The sequence below is a fragment of the Trichosurus vulpecula genome, chromosome 3 (assembly GCF_011100635.1).
Source record: "Trichosurus vulpecula isolate mTriVul1 chromosome 3, mTriVul1.pri, whole genome shotgun sequence".
In the NCBI taxonomy this organism is placed as follows: Eukaryota; Metazoa; Chordata; class Mammalia; order Diprotodontia; family Phalangeridae; genus Trichosurus; species Trichosurus vulpecula.
Genome location: NC_050575.1, coordinates 288213792 through 288232203, shown reverse-complemented (window position 1 = coordinate 288232203; position 18412 = coordinate 288213792). Strand labels below are relative to the sequence as shown.

The window sequence follows — 18412 nt, the reverse complement described above, 5'->3', positions numbered from 1 at the left end:
CATTTGGCAGGGCTCTCTTTGCCAAGTTTGTCTCTCCCGAGCCTTGTTTATTGTCATCGTTTCATCCTCTCTGGATGGAATCCACGCCTCCACGAGAGGATTCAGTCTCTCTATCCATCTCAAGACAAAGAGGAAAAAGCTGCTGTCTCACTCAAGTTCTCTCCCCAATCTGCTCAATTTAAAACCATTCTGAAGATCTCCAAGGAAAGGGCTGTTCTCAAACACAGTCCAGTGACTCTTGAAAATACCTTAGTCTTTTCTGAGAAGCTTGTTGTTGTGGTTTTATGGATTTTCCGATGGGAAATTGCCTAGGACTTGTCCAACAGCGCCAGCTTGGAGTGAAGAAAATCCCAGGTCATGTCTGTACACACACGTCAAATCAGTGGTTTTTGCATTTATGCCTAAAGTCGCTGAAGACTCAAGGTTCCTGTACAATTAATCAGATTCATCACATAGCTAGACAATGAGCAGTTCCTGAGCCTGGACTCTGTGCTAGGCATTCTGTGGGGAATAATGAAATATAAAACATGGTCCCTGCCCACAAAGAACTTACAGTCTAATTGGGGATGAAAAAATTACCCACAAGGACAGCAATTAGGGAAGGAGACAGAATTATTCGTGACAATATTATATGTGATGTCATAAAGTACTTTGTTGTGTTCTGTGGATGACTAGAAAAGAGGGGTGGTGGTGTAGTAGTAGTAGCAGCAGCAGCAGCAGCATTTGTATAATTCTTTAGTGTTTATAAAACACTTTACAAATATTATCTCATTTTATCTTTATAGCAGCCTTGGGAAGTAGGTGCCATTATTATCCCTATTTTACAGATGAAATAACTGAGGCAAACAGAGATTAAGTGACTTGTCTAGTGTCATATAACTAGTAAATGCCCGAGGTTGGATTTGAAGTCAACTCTTCTCAACACTGGGGCAACCAGGTAGTAGCACTGGGCCTGAAGTCAAGGAGATACTTCCTAACTGTGTGACCCTGAGCAAGTCACTTAACCCTGTTTGCCTCAGTTTTCTCATCTTTAAAATGAGCTGGAGAAGGAAATGGCAAACCACTGCAGTATCTTTGCCAAGAAAAACCCAAATGGGTCATGAAGACCCCAGGCACGACTGAACAACAACAGAGTTCTTGACCCTAGGTCCAGCATTCTATCAACGTAGGTACCGATAGCATAGAATATTCTGTTGTAGAGAATAAGATGTTTATGCTGCAGCACGTGCTCTCAGTGCCAGAGGAGGCAGAGAAGAGAGAACAAGGGAATCACAGCCTGATGTGCATGTGGAGTCATACAGCTGAGTGACCGCCTGCTACATCATGTCCAAGGCCCAGGGAAGATTTCTGCCGATAGGATTTAGCAATTCAATCTGATGAGCATTCATAAGGCAGCTAGATGATGCACTGCATAGAATGCTGAGCCTGATGTCAGGAAGACCCGAATTCAAGCGCCACTTCAGACATTTACTATCTAGGTGACTCTGGGTAAGTCACTTAAACTCTGTCTGCCTCAGTCTCCTCATATGTAAAATGGGGGCGATAATAGCATTTACCTCCCAGGGTTGTGAAGGATTATATGAGCTAATATTTATAAAGTACTTTGCAACTTTAAAAGGGCTATGTAAATGCTAACAATTAATTTTATTATTAATGATTACAGTTATAATAATAATAATGATAAAGGGCCTCCTATGGTCAAGGAACTGTGCCAGGTGTTGAAGATACTAAAGAAAGAACAACATAGCCCCTGCCCTCGAGGAGCTTATTTTCATATTCAAGTGGGGAGGTTACAACATATACTCAAGTAAGAAAATCCAGCATATAACATTAATATAAAGTGACATCGGTAGGGGAAGAGCACAAAGAACTAAAGAGGGTGGGGAAAGACATTGTGTTGGAGCTGGTGATGTGAAGGATGTGAAGTAGGGAGGAGTGTGCTCTGGCCATGGGTGACCTGGTCATGGGTCTCTGGGTACTTAAAATCTAGTGGGATCATAGCTAAAAATGTATATAGTGCTTACTATGTGCCAGACACTGTGCTAAGCACTTTAAGTTATCTTATTTACTCCTTACAACAACCTGAAGAGGTGGGTGCTATTATTATCATCACCCCCATTTACAAATGAGGAAACTGAGGCAAACAGAGGTTGAGTGACTTGCCCAGGATTATCCATGCAGTAAATGGCTGAGGCTAGATTTGAATTCAGGTCTTCCTGACTCCATATTCAACACTGTATTCACTATGCCACCTGAGACGAGACAAGAATATGAAGTACTTTAATACTCACAAGAAAATGGGAAGTGCTTAGGGGAGGCACAGACAAAATGCTGGGAGTTGCCTGAGGAAGGAAAGAGACTTGGGGCAGAGCGGTGTTGAGGGGGAAGTCTCGGACAGAGGAGCCCTTCTGTGTTCTGGTTTCTATGCTTCGGTAGCAAGGGAAACCCAGAATCCTCTGCAGCGATTGGCATCATCTGTTGCTCCATCTAATGTATTCTGTTACACAGATACAGGTTCAAGCTTCCTCCTTTTCGGAAAAATAAAAAAAGACCCAGAAAATCATTTGGCACCATGGAAATACCTGTGAATTTGGAGGCAAAGAATTTAGGCTCAAATCCCACCTTTCTCAATCCCTGTATGATCTTGGGCAAGTCAATTCACTTTCTCTAAGCCTTGTTTTTCTCATCTGTAAAATGCAAAGTTTGGATAAGAAGTCTCCTTTCACCTCCACACCCAGAATCCAATGAGCCAGGTTTGAATCCTGAATCTTTTCTCTAGAGGAATGCCCTTGGTTTACAGAGCTAGAAGGGACCTTAGAGATCACTGAGGCCATCCGACCAACTACAGATCCAACTGTCATTATGCTGCATCTAACTGAAGCAAGGGACTTTGCCTGTGTAGATCTCCCTTTTCTTTTCTGTAAAGCGATGGGCTTAGATTAGATGAAATTAAATGTCTCTTCTGGACCTTTAATTATTACTTATTTCTTTTCACTTATAATATGTTACATCTAGCTGCAAATCCAAATTTGGGGATAATTTACTATTTGGGGCAAAGTTTTTGAATAATATTTCACTCGCTAGGAGTTATGATTAAAGAAATAGATACACATTTTTGTCATCTATAACCATCTGTTATTAATCTATAACTATTTTCCAAGGTGTGCTGGTAAATATTTAACAACCATCTCTCCAGGAAAAAAAAAGTATACCTCATATACTTAGGTTTAATCTTCATTATCAACACCCATCAGAATAATAAATCAAACCCTGCTTTTTTAACATTTTCTCATATCCAAGCTGTAAATTCTCAATGAAAATTTAACAATTAGCGAGCTGCAACACGTCTCTATCTATAATAGGGGTGAGGAACCTGTAGCCTGGAGGCCACACGTGGCCCTCTTGGTCCTCAAATGCAGCCCTAAATTTGGATTCTGTCAAAGAGCTGCACTTGAGGACCTAGAGGGCCACAGGTCCCTCACCCCTGGTCTATAAATTAGGAAGTCAGTTTTGGAGAGTTGCCTGAGGTGGTATTTGAATCCAGGGATTCTTGACTCAAAGTCTAGAACTTCAGATGTTATGCCCCACTGCCTGTCTAAAGAAAGAGATGAATGAAAAGTAGCAATGGTGAACACGTGGCAATGAAGAACAATGGATAATGAAACTATATTTTAAAAAGCAGTTTCCAAGTCAAACTGTGCTCTAGCAATAAAATCCATTCTCTTTTTCTGTTCCTTAGTGTTACATGATCTGAGTCTCTGCTCTGTTGGGAAATAGACCTGTGTACCAGGCCTCCTAGGACCAAATTCTTTTTTGAACAAGTTGAAAATGGGGACGGTCATCCTTATGTCATCTACCTCATGTGAATGTGGTGTGGGAAGGTGATTTTTAAATCTCAAAGTGCTGTAGACATGGGAGTTATTATAGTAATTATTATCGTCATTGTGTTTGCTCAAAGCTAGGATGTTCAGTCTTCTTTTTTTAATGTTTTGTTGCTATCATTCAGTCATTTCAGTCATGTACTGCTCTCCATGACCCCATTTTGGGGTTTTCTTGGCAAAGAAACTGGAGTGGTTGCCATTTCCTTCTCCAGCTCATTTTACAGATGAGGAAACTGAGGCAAACAGGGTTAAGTGACTTGTCCAGGGTCACGTAGCTAGTAAGTGTCTGTGGCTAGATTTGAACTCAGGGAGATGAGCCTTCCTGACTTGAGGTTTGGCCTTCTGTCCACTGTACTACCTATCTGCCCTCTTTTAACGTTTAGGGATATGTTATAACACATCACCAGTAAATAGAAATGCCCAGCTTTTGGTGGTCTGAAACTTCTCATGGAACTTTCTTTCTTTGGAAGGTCTTTCTGTGGTTTGGTATTTCCAGAAACAGAAAAGAGAACTGTGATCATAGCCTCACCTCTAAATACACACACACACACACACACACACACACACACACACACACACACATATGCAGGCACACACACATATGCAGGCACGCACACACACACGCGCGCGCGCGCACGCAAGCATGCCTAAGGCTGTCCCCTGCTGTGAGCTTTGGAGAAGAGAAAGGATTGATGATCCACAAAGACAATGAGAGTAACACATGAAGAGAGCCTTTTCTTATTCCTTTTCATCTTGCTCAACAATCCTTATAAACACCACTTTGTGGTATCAGTGTTTGTGAACCTGTCCTCAAACATGAAGAGTGATAGCAGAGAAAGAGTCCTTGTGTGAGAAAAACTTGCTCCACCTCTTCCCCCACCATTTCACTGAATCCTTCCTCTCCAGTCATTGACTGAGGTCTAAAAATGCCAAGTCATCCAAAAATGCAAACCATAGTCCTCATGATGAATTTTATGTAAACACTGTAATAATTGTGTGGTCATTGCACTTTGGGGTCCTCACTCAGGCTAATGTCAGGGGACATAAAAGAGATTAAAAATAGAGATCTTGGGGTATAGATTGAAAATGACCTCAATTTATCCCATTCCTTATGGGTAGCAATTTCTTTTTCCTTTCTTTTTTAAAAATAATATACATGCATTTTTTCAATGCAGATTCATAGCCCATTTGTAATTTATGATTTTAGAGAAATGCTTGTGGCACTCAGAGGTTAAGTGACCTGCCCTTGGTTATGAAGCTAGTAATGTGTCAAAAGCAGCCATTGAATGGCTCTCTTCTTCAAGCCAGTGCAGGCCTTCTATCCATCACCCATCACTGCCTTGTTTAGTGGCAGAGTTAAATGCCCATTTGCTCTTGCCCTTGCCTTCCAAATTGTCACTGGAAATGAACAAAATCCTTCTCCAATTTGTATTAAAAGAAAACAAAAGGCTAAAGCTATATAGCACCTGCTTTAAATTTGTTCTGATACATTTATTAAATGCAATCAAACACTTAAAATATGGAGATGTTAAAAACAGCAGGAAAATATTAAACTTTCAGTGGACAAATTTTGAGACATAATATATGATTTATAGAGATTCCATTGAAATAGGACATGACCTCAGTGACATTCACAATTAGTTGCTAAGAGGCTAGATATATTCCAGAAGGAAAAGAAGTAAAATAACGTAGCCTACTGTACATGCTCTTTATTACGCTGTGATCGGATTCTTGCTTGCATTACACATTGGATTCCTATTAGTTTCATCTGTTCATCCCACATTTTCTTTTTTATTAGAAGCAAAGGAAGTTAATAGAAAATGTTGTTCTTTCTTGGATGGAGCATGTTCTCCCTCTATCACACACAAACACGTATATACACTTTTTTTAATGGGGGTAAGCAGGTTCTTTCAAACCGGACACCATTTGAGAAGAACAAATTGTGAGAATACTTATAACTGAAGCATGTGTCTCTATTTGCGACTAAAACCTCAGGTACTGTTTAATGCCTTGGAAAGATGACTTTGAAAAAAGGTTCCCATAGGCTGAGAGTTTACTTGCCTTGCATAGACATGTAGTTTTAACTCTAGAGATGAGCTGGCTCACTTCTTCACTGACAAGTGGGACCTCAGCACTTCATTCATACAAGCCCAGGGTCCAATAACACCACACTAGACCTTGAAAAAATAAAATTTCTACCTTAATTCATGACACATTGTAGGTTAAATTATCTTACTGTAAACCCATGAGAATCCTTGTTGATTTCCTTAGAATGAGAATCTGGCTCGATACCTACAAGCTATTGAAGAGGGGAAGTACGAGATCCTCCCTCAGGGAGGAACTCTTGTACCCTGGCACGGTAATGAACTCAGTGATCTAACTGGTCTTTTCTATTTGAAGCAACTATGACTAATGTAGGCTACCTCATCCTGGAAATTAACACCAACCTCAGCTAAAAGTACTACAAGGGAAGTATTTCAGGAGAATTGGATGCATTAGACCTTAAATCAATTGGCATAGCATGTGTATTTTCTGAATCTTCAGCTGCAGCAGGAGAGAGGGATGTGTGTGATTTGGCAACCAGGCTGCTGACTTTACATCTTCTGATCCACAAACAAGGTTTTCTTCCTCTGGTTATTTCTGATACAATTACAGGACTTATATGCATTAAACAGAAACTAAGTGAAAATGTTAAGAGTGTTGTACTTGGCAGGAAGGGGGGAAAGTCCCTTTGAAATAGGGGCGAGAATGGAATTTGCTACTCTCCTGTGAAGTGGTCTGTAATATGATTAGAGCTAGAAAGAGTCCTAAATTTGGAATCAAGTTAATAGCTGTGTAATCCGGGCATGTCACATAGCCTCTCTGAGGCTTGGTTTCCTCATTTGTAAGGTGGGAAAAATAATGGCTTCCCTATAGGGTTATTATGAGGCTCAAATGAACTGATGTAAAACAAATGTTATGATTAGCATACTGGAGGCTGCCAGGTGGCATAGCACAGAGAGTGCTGGACTTGGATTTAGGAAGACCTGAGTTGAAATTCTGCATCAGACATTTAGTAGTGTTGTGACCCTGGTCAAGTTTCTTGACCTCTCTTATTCTCAGTTTGCTGATCTTTAAAATGGAGAAAGTTTATATTAATAACATTATATTAAAATAGTCCTTACCTCAGAGGGTTGTAGTTTGAACTAAATGGGATAATGTGCAAAGTGCATAATAAACTTCAAATGGCTCTGTAAGTGTTAGCTATTAGTAGTAGGGCAGCTAGGTGGCGTAGTGAACAGTGCTAGGCCTGGGGTCAGAAAGACCTGAGTTCAAATTTGGCTTCAGACACTTACCAGCTGTGTGAGTCTAAGCAAGTCACTTAACCCTGTTGGCCTCAGTTTCCTCATCTGTAAAATGAGCTGGAGAAGGAAATGGCAAACCGCTCCAATATCTTTGCCAAGAGAACCTCAAAGTGGAATCACAAAGAGTTGGATGTGATTGAAAAACAACATTATAATTAGTATCACTTTTCTAGATCATAACAAAGCAGTTGATAGTTTCTCTTGCTATTGTGAAAAAGATAAAGAGATGTGAGCTAGATAATAGAATAATTAAAAGGATTCCAAACTGGTTGACTAGCTAGCTCCAATGAGTTGTCCTTAGGGGTTTGTGATCAGCTATCACTCCAGTGGAGGTCCCAGGAATATGTGCCTGGCCCTGTGGTGTTTAATATATTTTTCAGTGACTTGGATGCAGACATGAATCGCCTGCTTGGAAGATGTCAGTGACATGAAGCCGAGAGAAAGAATTAACCTGCTCGATAACAGAAACCATGCTTGTTCCCATAGGGCAAAATTAGTGGCAAAGGGCAGAAGTTACAAAAAGGCCTGATGTAAGGAAAAATTGCCTAATGATTAGAGGTGCTGTAGAATAGAAAAGTCTGTTGGGGGATCCCCTTGACTGAAAGTCTTTAAGGAATGGCTGGATAACCACTTGCTGGGCTTGTTGGAGAGGGGATTTCTGTTCAGGTATGGGTTGGACTAGCTGGGTGCTAAGGTCCTGTCCCACTCTGAAGTTTATTTGATTCTGGATGATTTTAGATGGTATCCAGGAGTATACTGTGGAAATATATTATCTATCAGGATCCCATGCTCCAAGGAAGCATCTTTACCTCACATGTGCAAGCCATTTTCTCACAGAGGCTAATTGACTCCTATAATGTATAAAACTTTAGCGCTAATAGGAAGCTTAGAGATCATAAAATCCAGTGGCTTCATTTTACACATGGAAAAACTGAGGCCCAGACAAATGAAATGTCTTATCCGAGGCCACGCAGCTCATCGGCAACAGAGCAAAAACCTGAAGCCAGGTCCCTGGATTCAAAGTTGATTTCACCACCCTGCCTCCAAGAGAAGTCTCTGACCAGATAATGATGAAATATTCCATAATGGAAGTAGCATATCCTTCCCTAGAAAAGCCTTTTCTGCTCTTAATGACCCAGCTGGTCTCTTTCACTCATAACATCTATGCCAGATATCTGTTAGCTCATCTTGAAACCTACTGACCCTCCAGAAGAAAGACCCAATCCATAAGTCTTTGGGGAAGTTCAGCCTGGTCTCTGAGTGTCGTTTTATCTGTGCAGTGTTTCAGGAGCATCTAAAGCTCTGTGTTTGTGAAATGAGCAGAAATATGCATAGAAACATTCAGCTGAGCAGATCTTTGAGGCGTGCTGCCTATGAACCCTAGCAAATGGATGGGCAGTGTGTTAGGATTACTCAATTTCAGGATATGATAATCATTCTATAGTTGATACCATTTGTTCCCTAAACTGATTTTAACTAAGAATAAAATGTAATTTCTTCATTTGCCTGATGCCCAGTCCTCTGTGTAATGGAAACAGTGGGAAACTCTGAAACAGAAGGCCAATGCTCAAGTCTCAGAGCCGCCATTTACTAGCTGGGTGACATTGGGCAAGTTGTTCAACCCTGCCAAGCTTCAGTTTCCTCATATGTCAAATGAGGCTAGTAATACTTGTATTATCTACCTTCTGGGGTTAGTATCAAGATTAGATAACATAATATACATACAGTATCTTATAAATCTAAGGCATTATAGAAATAGTCCCTCCAGCCTTACTTTGCTTTTCAAGAATGTCTTATAAACATGTCTGGCCTCTTTAAACATAGCATTGAGACAGCTCATTCTTCCATTTTTTAGCATGTTCTTCTAATGCTTAGTACAGTGCCAAGCACATAGTAGGTGCTTAATAAATATTTATTGATTAATTCCATTTCTGACTGTTGGTTCTGTTCCTGTGATGCTGGGCCCTAGTAGGAAAGCTTTTGTCTTATCTTACTAGAAACCTGACCACTACATCACTTCCAAGGCATGTCTGGCACCTGCATTCTAAACATCCTTTTGTCCCCCTCCCACCCTTCTCTTCCCCCTCCCATCAGAATTTGGACTCTGCCTCCAAGATTCTAGGCTCTCGTAGGTAACCTTTTGCCATATCTTACCCAGAAACAGAGCATCATGCCACTTTTCTTAGGATATTTCATTTTCAGACAGCTTTCCTACATCTCCCTTTGCTCTCTGGAGTTCCTAGAAGCAAAGCCATGTACTACCTTATATGTGACAGTGGGGAGAAAGGATAGGAGTAGCAGCTAGGGGGGTGCAGTGGGTAGAGCACCAGCCCTAGAGTCAGGAGGACCTGAGTTCAAATCTGGTCTCACAGATACTTACTAGCTTTGTGACCCTGGGCAAGTCACTTAACCCTGATTGCCTCCAACTACCCCCACCCCACCCCCAACAAAAAAAAACCGTAGCATCATGCCACTTTTCTTAGGATATCTCATTTTTAGGCAACTTCCCTACGTTTATCTTTGCCTTCTGGAATTCCTAGGAGAACTCTTTAAAAGCAAAGCTATGTACTACCTTATATGTGCCTAGGGGGAAAAGAGATATGAGGAACAGCATGGACAGTGGCAAACAGCCTAATTTAAAGGAATTGTTGAGCTTTTAAAATATTTCAGAGAAGCTTTCTTAAAAGCAAACAAACCCCGTATTATTGTCATGGAAAACATTGGAACCCAAAACTTAGGCCTCAGAACATAAAAAAAAAAATTTGAAACAAAATCAGTCATACAAGAATCCCCTCCTTACTACTCCCAGCAAGTGGTCATCTAGTGACCTTGGTGATTAAAGATATCTGGTAAGGGGGAAACACTACCTCCCAAGGCAGCTCATTACAATTTTAGAAAGTTTTAGCTGCTAAGAAGAATTTTATTACATCAAACAGAAATTTACCCTTGTGTGACTTTGCCCAATTGTTCCCAGTTTCGCCTTCTGAGGCCAAGGAGAACATGTCTAAACTCCCTTTCCTGCTGAAAGTCATTCAGATATTTGAAGACAGATCAAAAGTTCCCCATAAGTTTTTATTTTTATCTCCATGTTTAATATCCTCTGGCAGATAAATATAGAAAAAGCTGATGAATTATTGGACTGGTCTGATCCTGATGGGTGAAGGAAATACACTTATATTCATGAATCTTTAAAAACAACCAAGCAAAAAAAAGACTAAGGTGATTATCCATCTTCCTATGCCTGGTGTCATAGAATATTAGCACCAGAAGGGACCTTAGAGCACATTGAGGCCAACCCCCTAATTTTGCAGGTTGGGAGACTGAGGTTAAGAGAGGGGGAGCACTTCCTCAAAATCACACAGCTGGAACTGTAACCCTGGTCCTCTGCTCTCTAACCCAAGACTCATTCCATGACACCATGTACTCTGAGAGTGGTTAGTTTTAAAACTGGAAACTTCAGACTTGCCAAGGATTTAGTTCTCAAAAATGGGGCAAGCACATTTGACATGCTCTATGAAAATTGGGTCAAAAATAAATCTCTTAACTAGTTAATGAGAGATTGAAAGTGGCTTGCCAGCCATGCTTCATGTGAGTTTTTCGTTTTTTGATGGGGGGAGGGTTGTTCTTTCACTTTCAATTACTTCTAATGTTTTCAGCATTTTGTGAACTTCATTTCTTCCAACATGTCAAAGGTGTTTGTCTACACTAAGAACTAGCTTCACTGTAGGTTGAAAATCTGTTGCAAGGGAGTCATGTGGCTTCTGTCAGATTTTGGAACCAGGACAGCCAACTTGAGCTTACTCAAGCAATCTAGGAAAGGAATAAAATCTCAGATTTCTGATGAAATTTTCTATAAAAGAAAAATCATGTTCTCATTCATTACTGTTTCCAGAGGGTTTTTTTGTCTTGGCATCAGTCAGTCATCAGCCAATCATTAAACCGTCCTTTTAGATAGATGGTCATTTTAAAGACTAGTAAGCTCATCTCACCTTATTCTAATTAACCTAAGAAGTGACTTAAAAAATTCAAAGGACATAAAAATAATTTTCAACATTAAATTAAAGGACACCCTCTGACAAATGTGGTATGGTTGAAAGAGCACCAAGTCTTGGAGTTAGAAGACCTGACTCAGAGTCTCACCTCTACCATGCACTGTGTGACTGGGTGCAAGTTTCTCATCTGTAAAATGAGGGTAGTTCAAGGATGTGGGAGGTGACTGGGGCTGTGGTACAGAGGGCAGAATCAGTCTGAATGAAAGATTTAGTAGGCTGCCAATTTCTAGAGCTCCATAAACAGCAAGGAGCCTAGAAGATGGATTTTGGCTCATCTGGATGATGTAATCTGAAAATTGGAAGGATGTTGCTGTCGATCCTTCATTCTCAATGAAGACCCAGGACATCAAGGGGGTGATGTCTTGGCTTGCACGTGAGTTGGATTTAAGAGAGGCAGGACTGTGCGAAGTCATCAGCCTCACTCTCTCCTCCAGAGTCATCAGAATCTAGTGGCAGGACAAAAGTCAAGATGACTGGTGATGGCCTGGTAGGTGGCTTAGTGGAATAATCCTTAACTTTAAGATTCAGAGGACCTGGGTTTGAGTCCCAGCCCTAGTGTTTTCCACCTGTGTCAGCTTGGGCTAGTCTCTTCATTATCTGGAATTGAGTTTCTTCGTCTATAAATAGAGTAAATGGTCTATAAGAACATTCCAACTCTAAAATCCCACGATCCTTCGAACCTTGGGGGCCATCTAGACCAATCTGTACTTCTCCAGGAATCCCCTCAATGGCATCCTGACAAAGAGTGGATCCAGACTTTGCTTGAGGACTTCTAACGAGAGGGAGGTCACCCTGCCTCTACCTGCCATGGCAGCTCATTCTACTCGTAAACATTTTGTTCAGTAGTTTTTCCTTACTAATGGCCTAAATCTGCCTCTCTAAATCTTCTGCCCACTGGCCTTAGTGCCGGCCTCTTTGTGGCAGCCTCCATAGGTCATACATCAATCAGCCCAGCAAATATGAGTTCATTGAATATTAAAAGTTGGTATATTAGGTGACTCCGTTATGATTTTGTGGCTGGGGAAAGGTCCCTCTGTTCCCCAAAATGCCTCTCTCAATTGCTTGACAATACTCGGGAGGAAGCAAAATGGTGTGTAGAAAAGGCATCCAGCTCACAGGGAGACGGTCTGGTCTCAAGTCTAGATTGCACCACTTACTGACCTTAGGCTTAATCTCCCAGCTTCAGTTTCTGCCCATTGAAAATGGAGATAATCCTTATTATGTCTACCTGACAGGGCTGCTGTGAAGATTGAATTAGATAATGTATCTAGAGTGTTTTGTGAGCTATAAATGAGTATATAGATATAAAGGATTATTATTATTGAGGACATGCTATATGAGTCCTTGGTATATCTTGCCCTATTTTGGTCATTTGGAGTGAAACAGAATTAAGTGATGTTGAGCTGGGGATAACTGTTTGTCCATTTTATAAAGATATCTGCATTCCTATCGACAGAGCAAAGAAATTTATTAAGTGCCTACTGAGCTATGTCCTGAAAGAGATGCAAATTTTATATAAGACATGATTGCTGCCCTCATGGAGTGTACAATCTAGTAGGGAAGACGTAAAGATAACTACAATTGCAAGTATATCAGAAGAGTTCAAAACAGAGTGTTATGTGAAAGTAAAAGGGAAATGTTATTGGAGGGAGGGAGGAGGCACCATCACAGAATGGGAAGGAATTCTGGTGACAGACTAGAGATGGTATGGGCACATAGTAGGTGCTTATTAAGGCAGATAGGTGCAATATAGTGGAAAAACACTGCGTTTTGAGTCAGAAGTCCTGAATTTAAGTTCTGGGCAGCTAGGTGGCACAGTGGATAGAGTGCTGGGCCTGAAGTCAGGAAGACTCATCATCCTGAGTTTGAATCCGGCTTCAGACACTAGTTGTGTGACCTTGTGCAAGTCACTTAACCCTATTTGCCTCAACCCCTTATCTGTAAAATGAGAAGGAAATCGTAGACTACTACAGTGTCTTTACTAAGAAAACCCCAAATGGAGTCATGAAGAGTTGGGCATGACTGAACAACAGCTACATGACATTGGTAATGACTTTTAATCTTCTCTTACTCAACAAATGAAGAATCTGAGTCTCCTACTTTCTAAAATAGGATTAATGCATGCACTACTCATACCATAAGGTTGTTGTGCAGATCACAGTATTTAAAACTGGAAAAAAACTTTAGACATCATCTGGTCCATTGGTGCCAAACTCAGATAAAAATGAGAGAGACCACTAATTCATACATAAGAATCCCTGCAGTCCGCATAGTGCTTTAGTTAGTTTAGTTTTGTTTTTTTTAGTATTTTTTAAACTTTTTAAAAATTTTACCAGAACACAAATACAGAATAAAGAAACAAAAACATATCATAAACTTAAGTACAAAGTAAGAAAGAAAAAAAGCATGTCATGTGTGTAGCAGAACATGAGAGGGTTCAAGATATGTAACAATAAATTTTCATTTCAAGAAAGCCTGTATGATAAATAATACACCTTGTGTTGAGAATTGTCCATCTTTTCTTTTTTTTCTTTTGTAGTGTTTTAGTTTTAAAATGTAATGTTATTTATGTTTCATTACATTTTTATTTATTCTATTAAATATTTCCCAGTTACATTTGAATGTGGTTCAGAATGCGCTTGGCACTGTTGCAAGCTGGACATTATGTCTGACATCTTTGCTTTAGTCCAGTCTCCCATTCCACAAACAAGGGAAGGCTCCCAGAAGGGAGGGGACTAGCCCAAGGTCGCACAACTAATAAGTTGCAGAAATAGGATTTGAATTTGGGTCCTTTGACTCCAAGTCAGTGGTCTTTACACTAAATCTCACTGCCCCTATCATGTGAGATGATGCATGTAAAGTAACTGTGGACTTTGTAATAGAAATTTTCAAGCCTATAACCAGAGCTAAGGTTTAGAATGCAAATGTCTTGGGGAGAGAGGGCTGTGGCTGAAATGTACTCTAAGTTAGCAATGTCTTTTGCATCATTTTTGGTGCAGTTTTTCCAGTTAAAAACACCGCTTTTATTTGGATTGCTGATTCTGCCCCTCTAATGTCCTGAAAATATAAACATAGAGCACAGTACTCCCCAGCAACTCTCTTGTTGATTTCAAGAAGTCTGGGGGTCTTCAGGACCAAAGGTGCACCCTTGTGGATGCTTCTTCCAATCCATCCATACTTCCATCCTGTTTTACTCTGGTTCATATCCTCCCACAAATCCTCCACTGGAAGTCCAACATAGGTATTTAAGGCTGTCTTTTAATTCTCTCAACCTTGGACCTCGTGTGGATACTCCACAGAATGTCCATCAGTTCAATTGAAGAAGCCTACTATGTGCCAGGCACTGTGGATACAAAGACAGTAAATACCTCCCCACCCTCTAGGAATTTATATTCTACTGGGATGATGATGGAGGGATATAACCTATACATTCAGTCGTGAACAACTCTTTGTGACCCCATGGACCTCAGCATGGGTTTTCTTGGAAAAGATATTGCAGTAGTTTGCTTTTTCCTTCTCCAGTGGATTAAGGCAAACAGAGGTTAAGTGACTTGCCCAGGGTCACACAGCTATAAGTGTCTGAAGCTGGATTTGAACTCGTCTTCTTGACTCCAGACTCAGCACTATATCCACGGAGTCACCTACCTGCCCAGATATAAAATATATACAGATAAATAAATTGAAAATATGTACAAGATAAACAGTAAGATCATAAGGGTGATGGAATTAATAGGAAAGGCCTCATGGAGGTGACATCTGAGCTGTGCTTTGAAAGAAAATAGGGATTCTAAGAATCAGAGGCAGGGGTGGGGCATTCTTGGCCTAGGGGAAAGCTTGTACAAAAAGCACAGACATAGGAGCAGCAGGTAGATCATTCATCCCTTGCTCTTACCATCCAGCCACCCCACCTTCCTTTCTGTCCGTAAGCTTCTCTGGTGATATCCTTTACAATACCGATTGACAATTTCCAAATCTAGCATCATCAGTAATAAAGGGGATAGTCTCAATAAATCTGGGAAATGATATGTACAGAAGCCCAGCCAAATGAATAAACTGAACACGTATGTAACCAAGGATGTGTTTGTTTTCTTTTTCTTCTGGAAAAGGGCTACATGATGGAAAATCGGATCTCAGGCTTAAAATGTGACTCAGACGTGTTTGTGACCTTTGAAGGCGACAATGTGGTCATGCTCCAGGTAAGGTTCCAAAAGCGCTCACTTGCCATAAGTTGTCCAACTTGTAAGGACAAAGCATCCCCCACACCAGAGGAATTTCTTGTGTTTCATCTGTCTGTGATTTTGTCATCGCATTTGGCAAGTTCTAGCCCAGGCACCATTTGATTTTTACAGTATGTGATGGTGGATTAGGACTGTTCTCTTCCAGCTGATCTTTTGATGTTGAATTAGATCCACTTGTGTTGGGAAAACTGCTTGTGCTGCATCTCCAGGCAGATTCTCTGGGCACCAAAATTATTCCCTGAGAGTTCGTCAGGCATTTCTGCAAGGTGATCAGAGCTCAGTTACATACACTGAAACAGTAAACTACTAATTGGTTCCCTGGTGGCAAAACCAAGTGAATTTAACTTCCAAAGGGACCTACTGTTTAAAAAAAACCTTCATTAATTTGGCCTGAATTAATTCAGAATTTGTGACAATTTGACCTGTGTGGAGCTATTTTATTTGTGAAGACAAGAGTTCATGAATAAAATATGACTTTAGGAAGTATAGGGTCCTGGGAAAGAATGCTGGACTTTGAATCAAAGGGTCTGGGTTAGAATCCTACCTTTGCCAGTTACCATGTGAATGATTATGGGTCTCCATCTCTTCATCAGTAAAGTGAGAGTGAATTAGATGGCCTTTGAATGTCCTTTTCAGCTCTGAGGCTATGATCCAATCATTCTGTGATTGATTGATTACAGAAATTGAGCTTGGGTTTACAACGTTGTAGGTAGGGGATCAGCTCCTCAGGAGTAGCTTCCTAATGGGGAGAAGCTAGAGAGGCACCATATGCTTCACTATGACATTTGTGTTGCAAAGCTTCGACCACAAACTCTGGCTCATGGTCATCATGTAATGGCCTTTCAATGCTATTATAGTCATAGCCTAAGGCATTCTAACCACAAGGGTGGAAAGAAAACCCAGAGAAAATTGGGAAAAACTCAGGCTGCCTGAAATATTGACATTAGATGTAGGGGGACTTGGGAAAGCAACAGGAAGAACTGGAAGTCTTCACTCTGAACCACCATGATGGCATCTTGTAATTACTGAGATGTGGTGGCAAAGCAAAAACGATTTGGACCCAGGGCTAAAGGAGAGAAGAAAACTCCCATATACAGAATATATATCTAGGCAAGCTTCAAGGCCTAGAAAGTAAAAGATGAGTAGGTTATGTGTGGATTAAGGTTAAAAAGAAAAAGAATAAGAAAAGCATTTTTATGGGAAATTATCATCATTAATAATAATAATAACTAACCTTTATTTTATTGCTTTAACTTTGCAAAGTGCTTTATAAATGTATCTTATTTGAGTCTCACAACGAGCCTGTGAGATAAGTCCCACAATTACTATTCTTCCCATTTTGTAGATGAGAAAACTGAGGCTGAGAGAGGTTATCAGCATGTTGTAGCAGAGAGAGTACAGCGTTTAGAATCTGAGGACGTAGGTTCATATCCTCTCTCCATCAGTGACCTAAGGGAAGTTGTTTAACCCTCGGCTTTCTCATCTCTAAAATGAGGGGCTTGGTTTAGATAGCTCTTCTCAGCTCAGGTCCTCCCTTCTGCAAGAATGCTTCTCTTGGTTCTTCTTAATCTCAGTGCCTCTCCTCTGAGGTTATCCTCCATTTGTCCTGTGTATATCTTGTTTGTACATAGCTGTTTGCATGATGTCTCTCCCATTAGATTGTAAGGGACTTGAAGGGAGGGACTATCTTCTGCCTTTCTTTGTATTCCCAGTGCTTAGCACAATGCCTGGCATGCAGTAAATGCTTAATAAATGCTTGACTTGACTTACAGATTCTTTTTTTGTTCTAAATCTATGGTCTTATGACTTGCCAAGGGTGATGCAGCTTGTAAGTGTCTTAGGTGGGCTTCAAATTCATTTCTTCCTATGTAGATCTGTCCATGTCACCTTCCTTCTCAGAACTCTAATGGCTCCCTATTAACTCCCAGATCAAGTCTTCTGGTTGACATTTTATTTATAGGCATGCCACCTTCCTATATTTCCAGTCTTAAACTTTCGTCTCCTCCACATACTTTATGAACCAGCAGCACTGACCTACTCATATTTCCTCAAATGCAGTACACCATTGCTTGTCGCTATGTTTTTTCACTGGCTGGCTGTCATTACCAGATTGCTCTAACCCCCTGACCTGAGTTTCTCTGGCTTCCTTCAAAACTCAGCCCAGATTCTATAATCTGCAGTAGCTAGTTGTCCTAGCTACTAATTCTTTCCCCTCCCAGATGAATCACACCAACGCTTTAAGTATTTTGTGTGTACTTATTTTTACGTTGCCTCTTCTATTAGAATGTGAGCTTCTTGTGGGTAGGGACTATTTTTAACTTCCTTTATATCCTCCATGCTTGACGTAGTGCCTTTGCATACAGTGAGTTCTTAATACATGGTTGTTGACTGACTGGCATGGAGAGGCTTAGTTTTATTTAAAGCATTAGGCAATTTTCCAAAGGCAATCCAGCCTTCTCTCTCTCCCTTCAGTTCTGGGCCCAGCTTATGAGCAGTATCCATCCAAAATATTGATGAGCCTGCTTGATGCACTGTCCATCCAATTGCAAACTATAGTCTGGACAACTTATCCACTTGGTTTTTCCAGGGTGGATTTTCATTTCATATTTTTCTTATTTACTTTGTTCTCTTATCTCCGGCATAGTGATATACATACTAGTTGCTTAGTAAATTCTTGTTGGATAAGATTGAATAATTAGGCCAACCTTTTTTGAAATTAGCATTTTTTGTCAATATGTGATTTCATTCATGTAGGAAGTTTCTGGTGTGGATCCTCCCTCTACTGATACAGATGAGCAATTCATCAATAACCTATAATCTTAAGGAGTTCCTATGGACATTGAGAGATTTATAGAAATTGCTGTGGTCATACAGTTAATCTGGGTCAGAGGCAGGAC

At 40.5% G+C, this 18412-nt stretch overlaps 1 protein-coding gene across 1 annotated transcript in view; it reads left to right on the top strand.

The window, feature by feature from the left end:
• The window catches only part of ACOXL (acyl-CoA oxidase like), a 531229-nt gene that overhangs the window by 333522 nt on the left and 179295 nt on the right, over positions 1-18412 (top strand). The window contains exon 13 of the mRNA XM_036753019.1: positions 15384-15473. Coding sequence (XP_036608914.1) covers positions 15384-15473 — 90 coding nt within the window. The remainder of the gene's footprint in view (positions 1-15383; positions 15474-18412) is intronic.